The sequence below is a fragment of the Lactuca saligna genome, chromosome 4 (assembly GCF_052625555.1).
Source record: "Lactuca saligna cultivar CGN05327 chromosome 4, ASM5262555v1, whole genome shotgun sequence".
Lineage (NCBI taxonomy): Eukaryota > Viridiplantae > Streptophyta > Magnoliopsida > Asterales > Asteraceae > Lactuca > Lactuca saligna.
In genome coordinates, this window is record NC_136420.1 from 63319969 (window position 1) to 63338459 (window position 18491).

Sequence of the window (18491 nt, forward strand, 5' to 3'; positions counted from 1 at the left end):
GACCCGTTGTATATTGGCATTCCAACCTGGGGTATTCTATTCCGAGGATGACTGGACTCGGAGGTTGATTGGGCCTGGGGTATTCCAACGAGAAGGTTGATTGGACCCAACATGTTTGATTGTATATGTTATCAGCTTGTGTGGTGGTACTTTAGGGAAACTCACTAAGCTTCGGCTTATGGATTTAATTTATGGTTTCAGGTACTTCTGATGATCGCAAAAGTCGAAAACGTGTCCGTACACATCCTTCTATCTGATGACGTTATGATTTTAGGATACTGTGGTATTCGATAAACAATTTGGAAACATTGGTTTTGTAACCATTTTTATAATTATGAGTTGTTTTTTAAAGTTTTAAATTGTTGTGATTTTTGGGATGTTATATATATATATATATATATATATATATATATATATATATATATATATATATATATATATATATATATATATATATATATATATATATATATATATAGGGTTAGGTTCATTTGAGACCACCTATATTTTGTGAGACCGTGAGACGCATTTTTTTATTTTTTTTTATTTTTTTTATTTTTTTTTAGTTAATTCATGTTCCGAAAATAATATTTGAGAAAAGAATTTTTTGATTTTTCCATTTATTTTGCATTTTAAAATTATTTTTAGAATATGTACAGTGTAATATTCTATTTAGAATATTTCACGTATTTTTTAAAAAAATAGAATTTTTTTTTATTTTTTTTAGTTAATTCAAGTTCGGAAAATAATATTTAAAAAAAGAATTTTTAGATTTTTCCATTTATTTTGCATTTTAAAATTATCTTTTACAATATGTCAGTATAATATTCTATTTAGAATATTTCATGTATTTTTCAAAAAAAAACGGAATTTTTTTTATTTTTTTTATTTTATATATATATATATATATATATATATATATATATATATATATATATATATATATATATATATATATATATATTAGTTAATTCAAATTCCGAAAATAATATTTAAAAAAAGAATTTTTTGATTTTTCCATTTATTTTGCATTTTAAAATTATTTTTAGATTTGGTCTCACGGTCTCACAAAATTAGAATGGTCTCAAATTAACCTAAACATATATATATATATATATATATATATATATATATATATATATATTTATATATATGACATCATCCTTAAAATAGATAAATGCAAAACCCTATATACAAAAAATTATCTGTGGAAAAATTCATGAAGATAATTCATAAGTAATAAACCCAAAAACTAGGATACATAATCGTAATTCTTAAATAAATGAGACTCAAGTTGGTTAAGTCGGTTGAATAAGATTCTTTCTTAACCCATTGGGTAATTAAAAAGTTTGTTGATTACAACACTTGGTATCAAGTCGTTGATTTGATTAAAGACACTAATAACATCAAATAACTTGAACCGACACTCATATCATAATATTTTTATTTTATTTTCGACTTATTTTACATATATTTATATTAAATAATATAGCTTCATGATTTCTATCCATTTATTAGCATGGTTTTATATTTTAAATATATGTTTGTCGAAATTTTAAAAAATGACGTTAAATGCTTAAAGGTTTTTTAAAGATAAAATTGGTTTTAATTCTAATTAAATTGGTTTACTCATAATTTGTAATCAGAGAATGACACTTAGTATTAAAATATAATATTTTTGATTTTTAGATAATTTTTTTAACATTAAATTGGTTAAACCCAACTTAAAATATCAGTTTGGATATAGATGTAACTTTTATAATTTGAGGTGGTCGTACATGCAATTATAAAATTTATAAGGACATAAAAGTAATATTTAAATTTTATAAAGATATCAATAAAATCATGCAAGGAAAAACATTTGTAGATTTAAAAAGAGATAAATCATGTGTCCTCCAAAAAAAAATCACAAATATATAATCAAATATGCAGTCTTGTAAAAAATAAACAGTCTACAAAACAAATACTCTACCTTTTATTTTTCTTTAAGGCATTGTCCATTTTGGTTCCTATTGGAGACCAATTAAATTTACATCATAGTCATATATGTAGATATTAATTTATTATTTACTTTTATTACTATATATATATATATATATATATATATATATATATATATATATAAAAGTATGTTTAAATAAAACAATAAATAGTATGAAAATGTATAAACACTATGCTTATGTTATTATTTGCAATGAATGTTGTACATATATATTGTTGAAGTAATTCTAATATGAATATTAACATTTTATTATTCATATATTCATTATAATGTTATTATTCTATTATAAATTTATGCATCTGTATTTTTATAGTAATTTTTAATTTTAGTTTTTAACATGCGACTATTCATTTATTCGTTGCTTAATAATGATACAAAAACGTGGATATATAATTAATTGCATTAACAACATAAAAACAGTGTTTTTACGTTTTTCACACTATTTACAATTTTTATTTGAACTAAACTTACTTTTATGTACGGGATAGTTCAAATAAAAACTGTAAATAGTGTGAAAACATAAAAACACTACTTTTATGTTATTATTCTGCAATAAATTTTTTATCCACAACTTTATGTCATGATTCAACAATTGATAAATTAATAATCATTAGTTAAAACTAAAATTAGAATTTACTACAAAAATGCACATACATAAATTTATAATAATAATAACAATAATAAATTTCTAATTAGTATATAAATAATCAAACGTTAATATTCATATTAAAATTACTTCAACAATACACATATACAACATTCATTGCAACATAATAGCATAAACATAATGTTTTTACGTTTTCACACTATTTACTGTTTTTATCTTAAATTACTGTTTTTATCTGAACTTACTTATATATATATATATATATGTGTGTGTGTGTGTGTGTGTGTATGTGTGTATATATATATATATGTGTGTGTGTGACACCCAGATCCCGAGGTACTTTCTATTTTGCAATTTTAACAGTTTAAGGTTTGCTACGACATGGTAGGGAGGCACTATGATGTGGAAAGTCAAATATCAGTCCACGTATTTCTTTTAAGTCGTTACGATGTGGCAGTATAGGGCATTATGTGGTAACTGACAATTGACAATCCTTACTTTCTGGGTTTGTCTTCGTATTAAAGGAATGGGAAGGCTAGGGTTTTCTCACCCTCAGCCTCCATCATCCTCCTTGATATTTGAGAAACCCTAAACCCTTTCCTCTCTTATTTTGAGATTTTTTATGTTCTTTGAAGCTTTTGAAGGAAGAAACATGAAGAAGTGAGCTAAGATTCATCAAGCTAGTCCTCATCCTTTGTCTTGGCACTCTTCTGGACATTTGTAAGTGTCCAAGATTTGATTTTTATCATGATAGGTTGCTAGATCTTATGTTTTGTCCCTTAATCTTCATGTTTTCATAGGATGGAGTGATGGGATCTGATAAAGTTTGCAACTTTATGAATCTATGCGACATTTGGCATGATTATTTGTTTGAATCTAGATTCTTGTTGGGTTCTAAGCCATGCATGATATTTCCATGAAAAAAAATCCTTATTTTGACTCATTATGGATTCAAGACATGCATTGGACATGCATGTCTACAAAAGCAGTAACTTTTATGCTGGTTTTGATGTTAGAAACTAATCTGGAGTAAATGAGCTATGGACTTTTTGGAATAAGTGCTTAATAGGGAAGGTCATGTCATATTTAGCCCATTTAAAACCTAGGGTTTGAGATTTTGACTGTTTGGTTGGTCTTAATGGATAAAGTTGTAAACTTTATCCTTCTATACATGGTTTCAAACTAGATCTGAGCTTTGGACCTCTTAGGATCGAAGGAAACATCTTAATCCATTAAGCTGCTGAAAATCCAATGCCCACGGCGTGACATTAGGTCACCATGACATGTCGATGTGGAAAATCGTAATGGTATTCTTGCTAGAGGGTCACAACATGGGCTTAGGTGGCTACAACCTGGCTGTTAAATAAAGTCAACGTTAACTGTTGACTTTGACCATTGAATTTTGACTTAAGTTGACTTATGGTCAAGCACATATTTTGTAGGAAGAGCTCAAGGTTAATTTGGTTTGAATGAATAGGTGGTACGTAGTAGCGGTATGATGTCAGTTAAAGCGATAGCAGTTGAGCATTTTCTGTGAGGTGAGTATTCTCACCACACTGGTGGGTCGAAAGTACCAATGCTAACCCATTGATTTGTATATGTAGGATGTATGTCATTATGTCACTATTATAGATATGATTGTATGTTATACGCATGGAGCCAATCTAGGCTCAGAGTCTGGACTGAGGGTTGATACGGACCCAGGGGTGGATATGAACCCGACACATCTACATGTAGTTACATAGGGTTAACACAGACCTGACACAACACCTGATGTTAGGGCTGTAAACGAACCAAACAAACACGAACAAGGCTTGTTCATGTTTGTTTGTTTAGGTTTAACCTAACTAACAAACGAACACGAACGCTTAAACAAACATGTTTTCTTGTTTGTGTTTGTTTGTTTAAAAATTACATTGTTTGTGTTTGTTTTTGTTTGTTTGTTAAGATGTTTTTCTAATTTTACCAACCTTCATTGTTTTTCTAATTTTCATCGTTTATGCATTTAATAGTTAAGAATTATATGTTATTCTATGTTACTATATGATTGTGATTGACGATTCACACGGATTTAAATTTTAGTATACCTTATATATATATATATATATATATATATATATATATATATATATATATATATATATATACACACACACAAATATTAACGAACGTTCACGAACTTAAATAAACGAACGAGACCATTGTTCATGTTTGTTTGTTTAACTAAACAAACATAAAATTTTGTTTGTGTTTATTTGTTTATTATATAAACAAACATAAACGAACATTTTACCGAACGAACTACGAACGGTTTGTCAAACGTTTGGTTCATTTACAACACTACCTGATGTTATATTTGTTCATGTATTTGATGTAAGTGGTATTTTGGGAAGCTCACTAAGCTTTGTGCTTACAATTATGTTTATTGTTTCAGGTACTTCTAGTACGAAAGGGAATGGTCCGACGTGATGACAGAACCCCCCCCCCCCCTCTCATGTTTCCACATTTATGATTTTTGTTACTCTGATGTGTTGGATCATTTGTATCGTGGTTGTTTCTAAGATATATGATATCCGAAATTAATGATTTTAAAAATGAAAATTTTTATTAATGTTTTGGGACATTTCATTATATATATATATATATATATATATATATATATATATATATATATATATATATATATATATATATATATATATATATATATATATATATATATATATATATATAGGGAAGGGTTATATGGAAAACAAAAAAATCCTAAAAAACACCCTAAAAATTCGTTGACTTTTTAAATGATTTTTTTTGGGTTTTTTTTTTTTAAAAAAAAAACATTTCAGCGAATTTCATAAAAGAGTTGTGAATTTTAGTTATATAAAGTCAAAAAAAAAATGTGATCTCAATGTATTTTTTATGCATTTTTAGGGGTTTTAGTCTTTTTTTGGGGTTTTTTGTTTTTCATAAAACCTAATTCTCTCTCTCTCTCTCTCTCTCTCTCTCTCTCTCTCTCTCTCTCTCTCTCTCTCTCTCTCTCTCTCTCTCTCTCTGTGTGTGTATATATATATATATATATATATATATATATAGCGAAGTTGTAAAAAAACGTACGATGTTAGCTAGTTGATGGATTATATTAGAGGATTAATCGGTTAGGCCGTGATTAATCGGGGATCATTAACTGCTAATTTATTGATTTTAAAAAATTGAATATAACTAATATCATAATAAAGCTTATAAATAACACTAATATCATAATAAAATAGATTAATATGATTAATAAACCACTAATCATTCCTCAAAATAGTTTATGTTGAGATAGAAGTTCTTCAAAATGTTGAAATTTCATCGTTTTCTACTGCTTCATTCATTGTGTATGCATGAATTAATCGTTAAACGTCCGCTAGCCAGTCAAGTAACTCCTAGTGATTAATTGGGGGTATTATGTTCTTATTTTATAAAGTAAAACAAATCAAATATCTAAAATAATAATTCTGTTTTGTTGAAAACCGATCAAAGAATTTGAATATCCGAATCAAATAGTCTTATTCAAATTGAACAATTGAATAATACAGTTGTATCAAAATCAAGGTTGTAAAAGTTGCAAAGCGGTACTATGGCGATCGACTTGTGACTATAGATTAGTTGGTCTATTTGGGGATTAGTCGATGCATATTTTGAGATCCTAAATTTTAAATTAGTTAAATTAATGTGTGTGTGTATATATATATATATATATATATATATATATATATATATATATATATATATATATATATATATATATATATATAACTGATTCAAAATTTAAGGTTCCAAACTATAAATACGACTAGCTGATCATCAATATGACAAACGTAAACTATTTTGATCCTTATAACACAATTCATAGATTTCTCCAAGTGAAAGGATATCATAAAAAAATAAGTTAATATAACTAATAAAATACTAATAGTTTCTCAAATAGCTTATATTGAGATAAAACTTAATAAAAATGTTAAAAAATTATTAACTTCGAAAACTTCACTAATTATCTAGGCAATAGTGAGTCTCACGTGCCACTTATTCTATCATATAGTTCCTAAGGATTAATCTGGAACTATTTGAAATTTTTTACATCATTGATCAAAATAGTAAATGGTATGTATTATTTTTTTAAGAAAAAACATCATAAATGGTCCCTATGGTTACCCAAAATCTGAAGTTTAGTCCCCGTGGTTTAAAAACCTCATAGATGGTCCCTGTGTTTTCAAAACTTTTGATGTTTGGTCCTTATTGCTAACTCCGTTAAGTTTTGTCCGTTAACTGAAGGACATTTTCGTCATATCACACCACAGGGACCATTTATGATCTTTTCAGTTATTTTTTTTAAAAAGAAAAAATAATAAATATAATTATTTAATGTATAATCTCTCTCTCTCTCTCTCTCTCTCTCTCTCTCCCGGGATGAAGAATCAAAGGGAAAAAACCCCAGATTTGTACTCTTTCTCCTTCGGTCAGAGACTCACCTACTGGTGGTGAAGCACCACCATCGCCACTACAATTTTCAGACCACCAACCACCGCCATTGCTGCTGTCTCTCTCACAATTCTACCTGATATAAGCCTCAATAGCATCCGAAGATGTCGAACCCTTGCAAGATCACCATAATTTGACCTAAATTTGTAAGCCCGAATCAAAATCTAAAACAGTAACCTAGATTCAAGCCTTGCCTATAATATTTGACCTAAATCGGAAGTATCATCTCCATTGTCAAATTCCTCTAAAAGCTCTGCATTTGCGAGCTTCAATACAAGCTCACCCATCGAAAACTCATGAAATTGGTTCTGCCTCCATCAATTTCATCAAGAACCAACAACAAACTCTAAGGCTTAATTTATTTCACCAGGTAGGGATCTTCCTCCATCAATAAGAGGTATCTGAAAGGAGGAGGCAATCGTCAGTGTTCACATATTAGCCAAATCTTAGTGTTTATCGCAGCTCATAAAGAGCTAGAAGAGGAATTCATAAATGAAATTGATGAAGCTGATGATGGTAGAGATAAACAACTACGTAGAGAGAAATCGATTGAGTATAGGGAAACCAAGGGGAGAAGGAGTACACACAAGAGAGAGGCGACATAAGTAGAGGAAATGAAGATCCATGGGTTTTTCAGTGGGTTCTAGCCGTGTTTCAGATCAGTGGTGGCTCCGATGATACTGGGTTGAGGTCTAAATTTAGGGCGATGGCTCCGATGGTGGGATCGATTGCACATAGGGTTATGCGAGGCGGTTCATGGCGAAAGTCAGGTGAATAACAAGACATGGATCTTGTTTGACACCGATCTTCTCTTTTTCTTGTTATACATAAGCTTTAGAGTAAAGAAATGGTGGTCCATATGGTTTAGCTTCTTTTCAAATGAGAGAGAGAGAGAGAGAGAGATTATATATTAAATAATTATATTTAGTTTTTTCTTTTTTAAAAAAAATATGAGAAAACATCATAAATGGTCCATGTGGTTGTGAAATGACGAAAATACCCTTCAGTTAACGGACAAACTTAACGGAGTTAGCAAAAAGGACCAAACATCAAAAGTTTTGAAAACAGAGGGACCATCTATGAGGTTTTTAAACCACGGGGACTAAACTTCAGATTTTGGGTAACCACAGGGACCATTTATGATGTTTTTTCTTTTTTTAATTGAGTTTTGACTAATGTATTAATGAAAGCTATGTACCATTGCATTTGCTGCTAAATAAATGTACAAGGTTGGTACTACCGGCAAACTCTAATTTTGTACCGTCAAATTAAAACGTATTATATGTGATCAAAATCAAACATAGGAATGTACATAAAAATAAGCATGAAAACATACACAAAATTTACGTGGAAACATAAAGAAACGTGAATTTATAATGACATGTACATAAAAATAAGCAAGTAAAATTAATTTTTTAAAATTAACAAAAGGAAGTTCAAACAATTAAAATTGTATTATATATGACCCGACTCATGTGTAAGAATCATATATAAAAATAATAATGAAAATATAAAAATATTTTACTTTGAAATGTAAGCAAACTCGAATTTTTATCAACACATGAATAACAAAGCAAATTTAAAAAAAAATAATAATAAATAACAAATGAAAGTTGTAAATTGACGTCGAAATATTGAGTGCCTTGAGTAAATATTGACCGAAACATAGGATAAACATGAAAGTCTAGAAAATTGAGGGGGGTAAAAGTGATATTTTGTAAGGTTCAGGTCAAAATAACATTTTTAAAAGTAGAGGGTAGAAAATATCAATTTACAAAGTATTTTAAAATTATAAGGGTGAAATAAATAAGATTAATTTTCTATGTTCGTTTCAAATATTCAAAGTATATTATATGTAACTACTTTATAAATATGAAACTTATATAAATATAAGAACGAAAAAAATAACGTTGAAATCTAGAAAAACTCGAATTTATACCACCACGTACAAAAAAAAAGAGCAAGTATTATTTTTTAAATGAACGAAAGTTCTAAATTTACATAAAAATATTAATCATCTTGAATTTATACCGACACATAAATACAACTGAGGATAAACATAAAGTTTAAAAAATAAAATCGATGAAAGTGATATGTTTTCAAGTTCAAAAAATAAACGGTCAAAATGACATTTTAAATAGTAAATGGATAATAAATATTATTTTACAAAGTATTTAAAATATATACAAATAAAAGAATGTAATTTATGAAAGTTAAGGGGTTGCAAACGTTGGTGGAAACATCCACCGACTTGCAAATTAATATATAGTGTAATAAGAAATCAGACTAATTCAATTGGGAAATTGAGTTGTTAGGGTAATTTAATTTTTGTTTTGTTTACATTTTTGTAACTTTTATTTTGTACACATGTAAGCAACAAACTTATTAGAAATGTTTACATATAAAACTTATGATTGATTGTAGCAAGTTACAACTTACTTATCGTATATGTGGCAAAGCTAATTATCTAGGAGGGTGATGAATTGGTTTTGTTCAAATCTAAGCAATTCGTTAAAATTGTTTACATAATATCAATCGGTAATTGAAGTCGGTATTTGGAGTCGACTGTAGTCCACACCATAAACCTTTATTACGGTTGAGAGCTCCACGCAAATCAAATACCTGTATATTTATTTTCTTTTATGCGTTCGAGTTATATTAATAAAGTAATTAGAGCTCATTTTTAATCTTCTTGTCGGATACATCTAACTTTTCGACATCATCAAGGTGAAATTTTAAGATTATCTAAGTAAACTAAGGTATTTCTTGTACACCTTAAGGGTCTAAGTACATTAAAATACACTAAGGTATTTCCTTTAAAACCATAAAGTCACTAGGGCCTATATGCTTACCCTATTAGAATTTTAAAGGTGTACTAGCTTACTTTAGATGATCGATTTATATCCTACTATGTGCAAGTTGGTTGCTTGTATTTTCTTACTTAGTATATATTAAGAGTTTTGCATTGTTATTAGTACATTAGGAGTAATAATTGTTGAGAGTAAGTGGTTTAAGGTAACAAGAGTGGAGCGAATGTTCCCGACTTCAACATCCGATTTAAAATTTTAAAACAATGAAATTATGTGAACGATTTTAACAAGTTGAATGGTTGAATGTGAATACAAAATTTGTCTAGATGTAAAAAAAAAAAAAAAAAAAAAAAAAAAAAAAAAAAAAAAAACAATAGTTCATTACCTTAAAGGGTAGTTAATAACTTTGTCACGTAGGTATATGAGACATAAACTAAAATTTGCTATAGTTTGACATAATTGTCATATATATTCGTGTGAAAAAAAAGTTATCCAAATATTAACAATTCAATAAATTCACCAAACAAATCAGTTTCCCAATTCAATTTGTGGGTAAAATAATTGTACTAAAAATCATATAAATTAAAATACATTATTTACTCATATCTACATATAATAACACAAACTATTTAACATCTTAATTTAATTATTACAAAACATCCATTTTCCCATGTTTAATTACTTGTACCCAAATGCTAGAATAAGAATAGAGAAACTTTTCAGTTTTTAAATAGAACTTGACAAACCTCCTCGCCCTTGTAACGTTGAACTTGGACATAAAGTGTTGAACTGAGGAGTTGTGTATGATCCTTCGTATATGCTCTTGAAGATAACTTTGTAGGCAGCTTCCGTTAAGTGTAACCCATCCCAGTTAACATATGTCTCTGGTTGTGCACATGAAGTGGATGATGAGTCTGCACAATGTATTGACGGGTTGTAATTAAACGGTCCTCCACCTCCACAGCATGCTTTTAGCGCTCCATTTGTGAATCCTATAACATTCCAAAAATTTGTAAACAATATTTATCTGGAACATGTAGATATGAAACATAAATAATCATTCAGGGAGCTTATAGCATATCAAGTTGCAAGGTTTTGGCTATAAGAACGACTTATTCATGTCTAAAAGTAACATATTATGTACCAAATTTGTTTGGAGAACGAAAAAATTGCATGGCAGCATTGTAGTAGTCGGCATAAATGATGTTGACTTCAGGATGAAGCTCTCGTATTTGTTGTAATTTTCTTTGTAGAAGTTCATTATGGTACTCAGCAAACTTGTTTAACGTGATAATGCATCCGGTTGAATTGTCATATTGGACATTATCAGAGCCATAAAAGATCGTCAAATAAGCAGCAGAACATCCAATTGGTAGGTTTCCTGGTATAACAAGTGTTTGAGCTCCTAGCTCAATAAGCTCCTGTGATTTTCATCATATCCAACCCTCAAACAAAGTCTTGTATATATAATTGCATACAAGTATGACCAAAACAAAATACATATTTTGATTATATTCTTACATTGACTGCTGAAATGATGGTGTTAATAACAAATGGAACATATGTTTCAACCTCATCGATAGATTTTCCGGCAATTAATGCATGATTGTAATCGTTACCTCCGATCTCTCCCATGAGAACTAAAGACTGTCCAATTAACTGTTTGCAGTCTGCAATAATTTATGTAGACATTTATAAAAGATTGATCAATATTACTTAAAGTAATCTCTGAAAAGATATATAAGCATAAGATTAATTATATAACTTAGCATTAATAGAGCACTTTGCAAATTCTTTTATGCATTGTAATCGAAATCATTTTAAAGTTTACACTTTTTTCATTTCAATTTACTCCATATGAACCAAAACGAATTTTCAATTTAAGATTCGCATAAATTGTTATATACAAATAATTTTGTCCCGGCAATGAGAGCCTAGTTGTGCAAGGTTCAAAACGTGTTACGCTCAAAATATCATTTTTTTTTCATATAATTTGAGTTTACAGTTTTCAATTTCACGTGATTTGATTATTTACACTTCCAATAAAAGCTTCAACCCAATTTGAAGGCCATTTAATTATTAAGTAATGATTCCATGATAATTGCTCCATAAATACGTGCATATCTCTCCAAAGCCATGTGTGTCTTTCACAAACCGAGTTAAAGAGAAGTACCCGTTAATTACACTATAAAGTAGTTGAGTGGGTCATCAACAAGGACCACACATTGCATAATGATAAGATATTACGAGATCCGACCAACTTTTATTGCATTAGATTAATACAGCATACAAATTTAGTTCGTTGCGACTGAGACGTTAAACAATCAAACTTGGTTTTTAGATAATAATTAGTAGTAAGGACCAAACTTGCATAACTACGAAAATGTAAGGAGTAAACCTGCAAATATATAAAAGTCTTGTGGCGAAAGTATAAAGTATAAAAGTCTAGGGATGAACTATGTCACTATACAGAAATATAGGGGAAAAAATGCAAATACTAAAAACTATTGTGGCCAAAGTTTGAACTCAAAACCTCTAGGGACCAAAACTGCAAATATAGAAAACTTTTATGGCCAAAGTTTGAAACAAAAAAATAAAGGACTAAATCTGCCAAAAATCTCAACTATCAAGACAAAGGACCATAGTTGTCAATATTTTAAACACATATGACATAAATCTAGGGATGAGTAAAAACGAATCTGGAAACCGAAAAACCAACAAAAATCAACAAAACCGAAACTGAAACATAAACCGACGGTTTAGGTTTAGTTTTTTCAAAAACCGAAAATTTCGGTTTGGGTTCGGTTTTTGGGTTTGGTAAAACTGATAGAAACCGAACCGAAACCGACTATATTAAATGTTTATAAAAAATACATATTTTTATACATAATATAGATATATTTTGCATAATTATAACCAAAGAAGCAAATGGTTTAGGTGGTTAATGTGTTGGCATTTTTAACCAAAGCTCCGAGGTTCCAAACTTCTTAACTACACTCTTGATTTGTTTTTCTGAACGACTTATAATATATGTATCCCACATCGCTGGATTATTGAAACCCGAAACTTGTTAACTACACTCTTGATTTGTTTTCCTGAACGACTTATAATATATGTATCCCACATTGCTAGATTATTGAAACCCAGCCTTCATAGAATGTTTCTCAAAATCAGAATTCATCCCACATCGACAATGGGATCGAAATTGAGTTTCTTTTGGTGCTTATTTCATAATTAATTTGATTCAAAGATATCCAAACAGGTAAACTCGAAACCGAACCTGGAACCCAAAAATCGAACCTATCGGTTTTGGGTTGGATTCTATTTTTTTAAAAACCGACAAGTTGGTTTTGGGTTAGGTATTACCTCAAAACCGATCCAACTCGGCTCATGCTCACCCCTACAAAATTCATATATATGGAAGCAAACTACACTTTCATCATCCAATTGTAATTAGATATAGTATATAATATTAATTTTGGACAAATATTTATAAAATTGCACTAGACATGAAAGACTAAGCAATTTCAAACCAAAAAAACTTCAAATAAGATAGTTTTAATATATTTGCTTAGCTTATCCATAAATGTGAAAATACAATAAGAATGAGTTTAGTAATACATTATGGCACCTTGTGCGATTTTCGATATGAGCATCTTTGAAGGTGTGTGAGGCGGACGATTGTATAGGGCCCATGTCGTAAAGGGGGTTTAATTTTACATATGATTAAATTCATAATCTAGCAATCGACAATCCAGTAATAAAAACGCTAAAGCTTGTCTATTTTCCAATAACTAAAGCTACAATTAAAAATTGCAACAACTCACATTTTAAAAAATTGGGCTTAAATTAAAATTGCTTTTGGGCTAGTGTAAATTTACAGTAATAAGATCTTACATTATGTTCAAATTCCAAACTTCCAAAATTGTAGCAACCGACAAAGTTCAAACAACATTATTTATTTATTGTTTTTCTAATTCCACTAAACTTCATCTTACGTTTATATTTCACTATTGCTCTACTTTTTTATTGTTAACTGAAATGAACAACTACATTTTTACTATTCCCAATTTCTAAATCTAACGACATCTCATTTTGTGTTCTGATTGTTGTCATTGATTAATGAATGTAACATACTAACAAACATATTATAAATAACTGTATAATGCTATGAGAGCCTCGCAAATCATTTAACCATGTAAGATTATATGTTGTATTATCGTTTTTTATTGTCTTTATAACATTTATTGGGTTATCGTCGTATAGACAAATTTTGTTTATATATATATATATATATATATATATATATATATATATATATATATATATATATATATATATATATATATATATATATATAAAAGGCTCATTTTAGTTTTCGCATAGTGCCTTCAAAATTATAGTTAAGGCTCATTTTAGTTTTCGCATAGGGTCATAAGTGTGTTGTGTTGAGGAGGAGCAAAGTGAACAGTTGTATATTGCCTAATTTTGTTTGGGCCAGATTATATATATATATATATATATATATATATATATATATATATATATATATATATATATATATATATATATATATATATATATATATATATATATATATGTTCATTTGGAGGTCATGTTAATTTTGACAAACTGTGAGATGGAATATAAAAATAATTTTAAAATACAAAATAAAAGGAAAAGTCCGAAAAAAAAATTCTAATTATTATTTTCATCACTTTATTTACCTAAAAAAATAATAATAAATAAATAAAATACCATTTTTTTTTAATACGTAAAATATTCTAATAGAATATTATACTACTTATATTCCAATGTGATTTTTAAAATGTTAGAAAATTCTACTAGATTTGTCAGATATGTAAAATATTTTAATATTCCACTAGAATATTCTAATATTCTATTGGAATATGTAAAAAATGGTAATTTTTTATTTATTTTTATATATTTTTTTAATTTTTTTTGGAAAATATAAATGACAAAAATAATATTTTAAAAAAATTCGAAATTTTCAATTATTTTGTTTTTTAAAAATGTTATTTTTCACTATATAATTAGTGACTAGAATTGTATCTTATGATCTCACAAAATCAAGTCGTTCACATGAACAATAATAATAATTAGGGCTGTAAACGAACTGAACGTTCGGCGAACCGTTCGTGAACTGTTCGGCGGGAAGTTCGTTTATGTTCGTTTATTTAATAAATGAACGAACATGAAAAAAAAATTATCGTTCGTTTAGTTAAATGAACGAACATGAACAATGGTCTCGTTCGTTCATTTATGTTCGTGAACGTTCGTTTATGATGTTCATTTACGTTCGTTTATGTTTGTTCGTTTAAGTTTATTTATATTCATCTATATTCAATTATTTTTTATTATATTGTTATATTATATGTTCGTTTATGTTCATATATGTTCAATTGTGTTTTTTTTATCTTTGTTCGTATATGTTTGTTCGTTTATGTTCGTTTAGCATGTTCATGAACATAAATGAACGAACATGAACAAAGTAATTTGTTAAACGAACGAACATGAACAAAAAAATCTCGTTCGTTTATCCGTTTGTGTTCTTTTGTTGTTCGGCTAACTTAAACGAACGAACATGAACAAGACATTCTTCGTGTTCGTTTGGTTCGTTTAAAGCCCTAATAATAACAACTATAACAATAAGATTAAAATATAAAATGAAAGAAAGAAAAAACAAAAAAGTAAATAAACAAAAAAACAAGTCAAAAAAGGGGGAAGGGGGTGTGTGTGGGGTGGGGGGAATGATTTCAGATTAAAAGTAAAGTAAATGATACCCTTTTATATATTTAATCTTTAGAATAAAATACTGTATTAATTTAGGTGCATGTTGGTTTGACTTATTTACCTGAAACGGCAGGGCATATAGATGATAACGAATCTTTGAACCATCCCAACTGAACTCCCAAAGATGCATTCGTCGGAATACCAACCCCTCTTGCTTCATGAAACGACGAATCCAACGCCGTCGCCCCCGCCACCGCAAAATTCACTCCTTCTCCCAACTCCGTCACGTAGACGTTCGTCTCGCTTCCCAGAGACGGTGGTATCAACGGCAGCCCAAGACTCTCAGCTTCAAAACAAACAAGAAAAACTAATTCACTCAACTATAGAAGAAAACATATACAGCCATAATAAATGCTCAACAAAGAAATTCACATGTCTTCTTATGCATTACCAACAAAGTCGATGATCAAACGTCCATTAGAACAACGTCCAGTGGGTTTATTGAAAAACGTTTCGCCATAAGGTGGAAACAAGAAATGGGGTGGCTGAACGTTGGATTTAGAGGCCATTTCTTTTAGGTTTCCGGTGTCAGCAAGGGAATCCCCGAAGCTTATAATTGACGGATAACATGCATTAGTGTACACGTTACAGGTAAACAACAGCATTAAAATGGGGAAGAAGGTTAATGAATTTGCCATTAGAGTGGGTTGAAGGAAACAATTATGGTATTAGAAAGCTTGGTTGGTGATGATTTATAAAGAAACATAAGTTTGTTTGCTTCAGATATACACTTGGATTATGACACGAGTCTTGCAGTGACTTTTGTGAAGTTACATTATTGCCCTTTTATGTGGATGATCATTCCATACGGCTGATTAAGTTGATGATAGTAGGTGACCCAGTTCATTTAGGTTCAGATAATTTTCTTGGAAAGGTTACCATACAATTGACACAAATTATTAAAAACTATGAATTCCTAATTTAAGCATTTACTGCAATATTGTATATGTAGTATGTCTCTTCTTATGGTTGTCTTTTAACACCATAATAATTACTTGATAAGATAATTTATTTTTCGAATTATTTAAATTGTCATGTTTACAAACAAAAAAAAATTTATAAGCTGTCTTTTTAGAAAACAATTTATACTAAATTTTCAAAAATATTAATTACTAAACTTTAAAAAGATATCGTTAACTAATTATAAAAACATATTATTCTTCTCAATATCATTTTATAATATTTTATATCCTACAACTAGTTTATTGGCTAATTTTTATCAAACTTTATATTTTATCAATTGGTTTTTTTTAGACATTCTAAATACTAAGTATGAGTTATTGTCTTTTCAAGAAAAAAGCACAACCTTAATTAATTCAAGACATGCGTATATATAGATCGATTAAGGAAAATTCTTAAAACTTTGTTTTGGATATTTTTTCGATATTTATATATAGTATAATGGTATTTTTGACTGGATAGTGCATGGGAAGTACGAGTATTGTCTTGAAATATTCCTATGCATGAGAGAAGTTCTACGAGACTAGGAAAGGAGATTAACAGATAGGGTCAAAGTTGTCATATTTAATTGATCAATCGTTGATCTGACAAGTATACCCCCAATTATATCGAAGGCAATAAAACAAAACTCACCTACTCCCGTTTCTATCCAATTTTTTGATTTCCGAGCGTCGAAAGTAATTTACAACCACAAAAGAATTCCGATTGTTTTAACATACAGCTTTAATGTTTTCAGTGGTTGTAAAATAACCATCATAACTACAGTAGCTAAGATACTAAATTTATGAGTAAAAGAGCGTTAACAGTTTATCAAATTTAATGTAGTTTTTTGTACGTAATTCAAAAAAGAAAACCTTTCTTTTGCAACAATATCAGCGTCCACTAATAGTTAAAGCCGTTAAAGAAGGAAGTTAAAGAAATATACATAATTGAAACTTGTAAGCAATCCATATGGCTCTCATCGTAATCAAGATTACAACAATATTTGTTTGAAAAAATATATAAAAAGTCTCTAAGCAATAATTATCACCATTATTACACCATTTCTTTCGGTTCAATCTCGAAGTATTTAAATACCAAAACTTTTCTCAGAATAGATATAGTGGAGGAATAGACAACAGCTTAGTCGAGAATCACACGTATTTATAATTCATTGCTTTCTTTATGGGACTAGTTTTCTACACTGTTGTGCATAGGGTAGTTCAAGTTTTTAAATATATTATCTCAAAATATAATTCCAAAAAATTGTAACAAAAGCATACCAATTTTTCCAAAACATAATCATTTTTTTTCATACCACATTAAAAGTCTTATTAGCAGAAACAATAACAACCATTCAAAGTCTAATAAAACAATAATAATCATTCAAAGTAATCTAAACTACTATTAAAGTTTAATAGTATAACTTGTTAGATGTTTTTAAAACATTTTTAAGACATCTATTCATGTATTTACATCATATTTATTTAATTTTAGACTTTTTTGTGCGTGGACTCGGCGAGTTGGGAGTCCAACTCGTCGTGTAGAGACATTATTTGTGGATGCGGGATCGGGACCTACTTGATGAGTCGGAAGACCCCGACTCGGTGAGTAGGAGCTGTAAAGAGAAACTCTAATTTTCAAAGGTTTGCACCCTATTTAAAGGACTTGTGGCTCATTTGTAGCCTCCCTTATCGTTCTTGCAACCCAAAAAGAAACCCTAGCCGCTTGTTGAGCTTCCTTGAATGTGTATGAGCCATTTTGAGATATTTCTGAAGGATTTCAAAGCATAAAGAGGAAG

The 18491-nt window shown here is 29.0% G+C and overlaps 1 protein-coding gene across 1 annotated transcript; it reads right to left on the reverse strand.

The window, feature by feature from the left end:
* Positions 1-10515: 10515 nt before the first annotated feature.
* Positions 10516-16441, reverse strand: LOC145042003 (GDSL esterase/lipase At1g28580-like). The gene is made up of 5 exons (XM_078990287.1): positions 16143-16441; positions 15813-16037; positions 11459-11607; positions 11082-11358; positions 10516-10929 (listed from the first exon to the last, which is right to left on the reverse strand). Exons 1-5 carry the CDS (start codon positions 16387-16389, stop codon positions 10664-10666), a joined length of 1164 nt encoding a protein of 387 aa, XP_078846413.1. The 5' UTR covers positions 16390-16441; the 3' UTR covers positions 10516-10663.
* Between the last annotated feature and the right edge of the window lie 2050 nt (positions 16442-18491).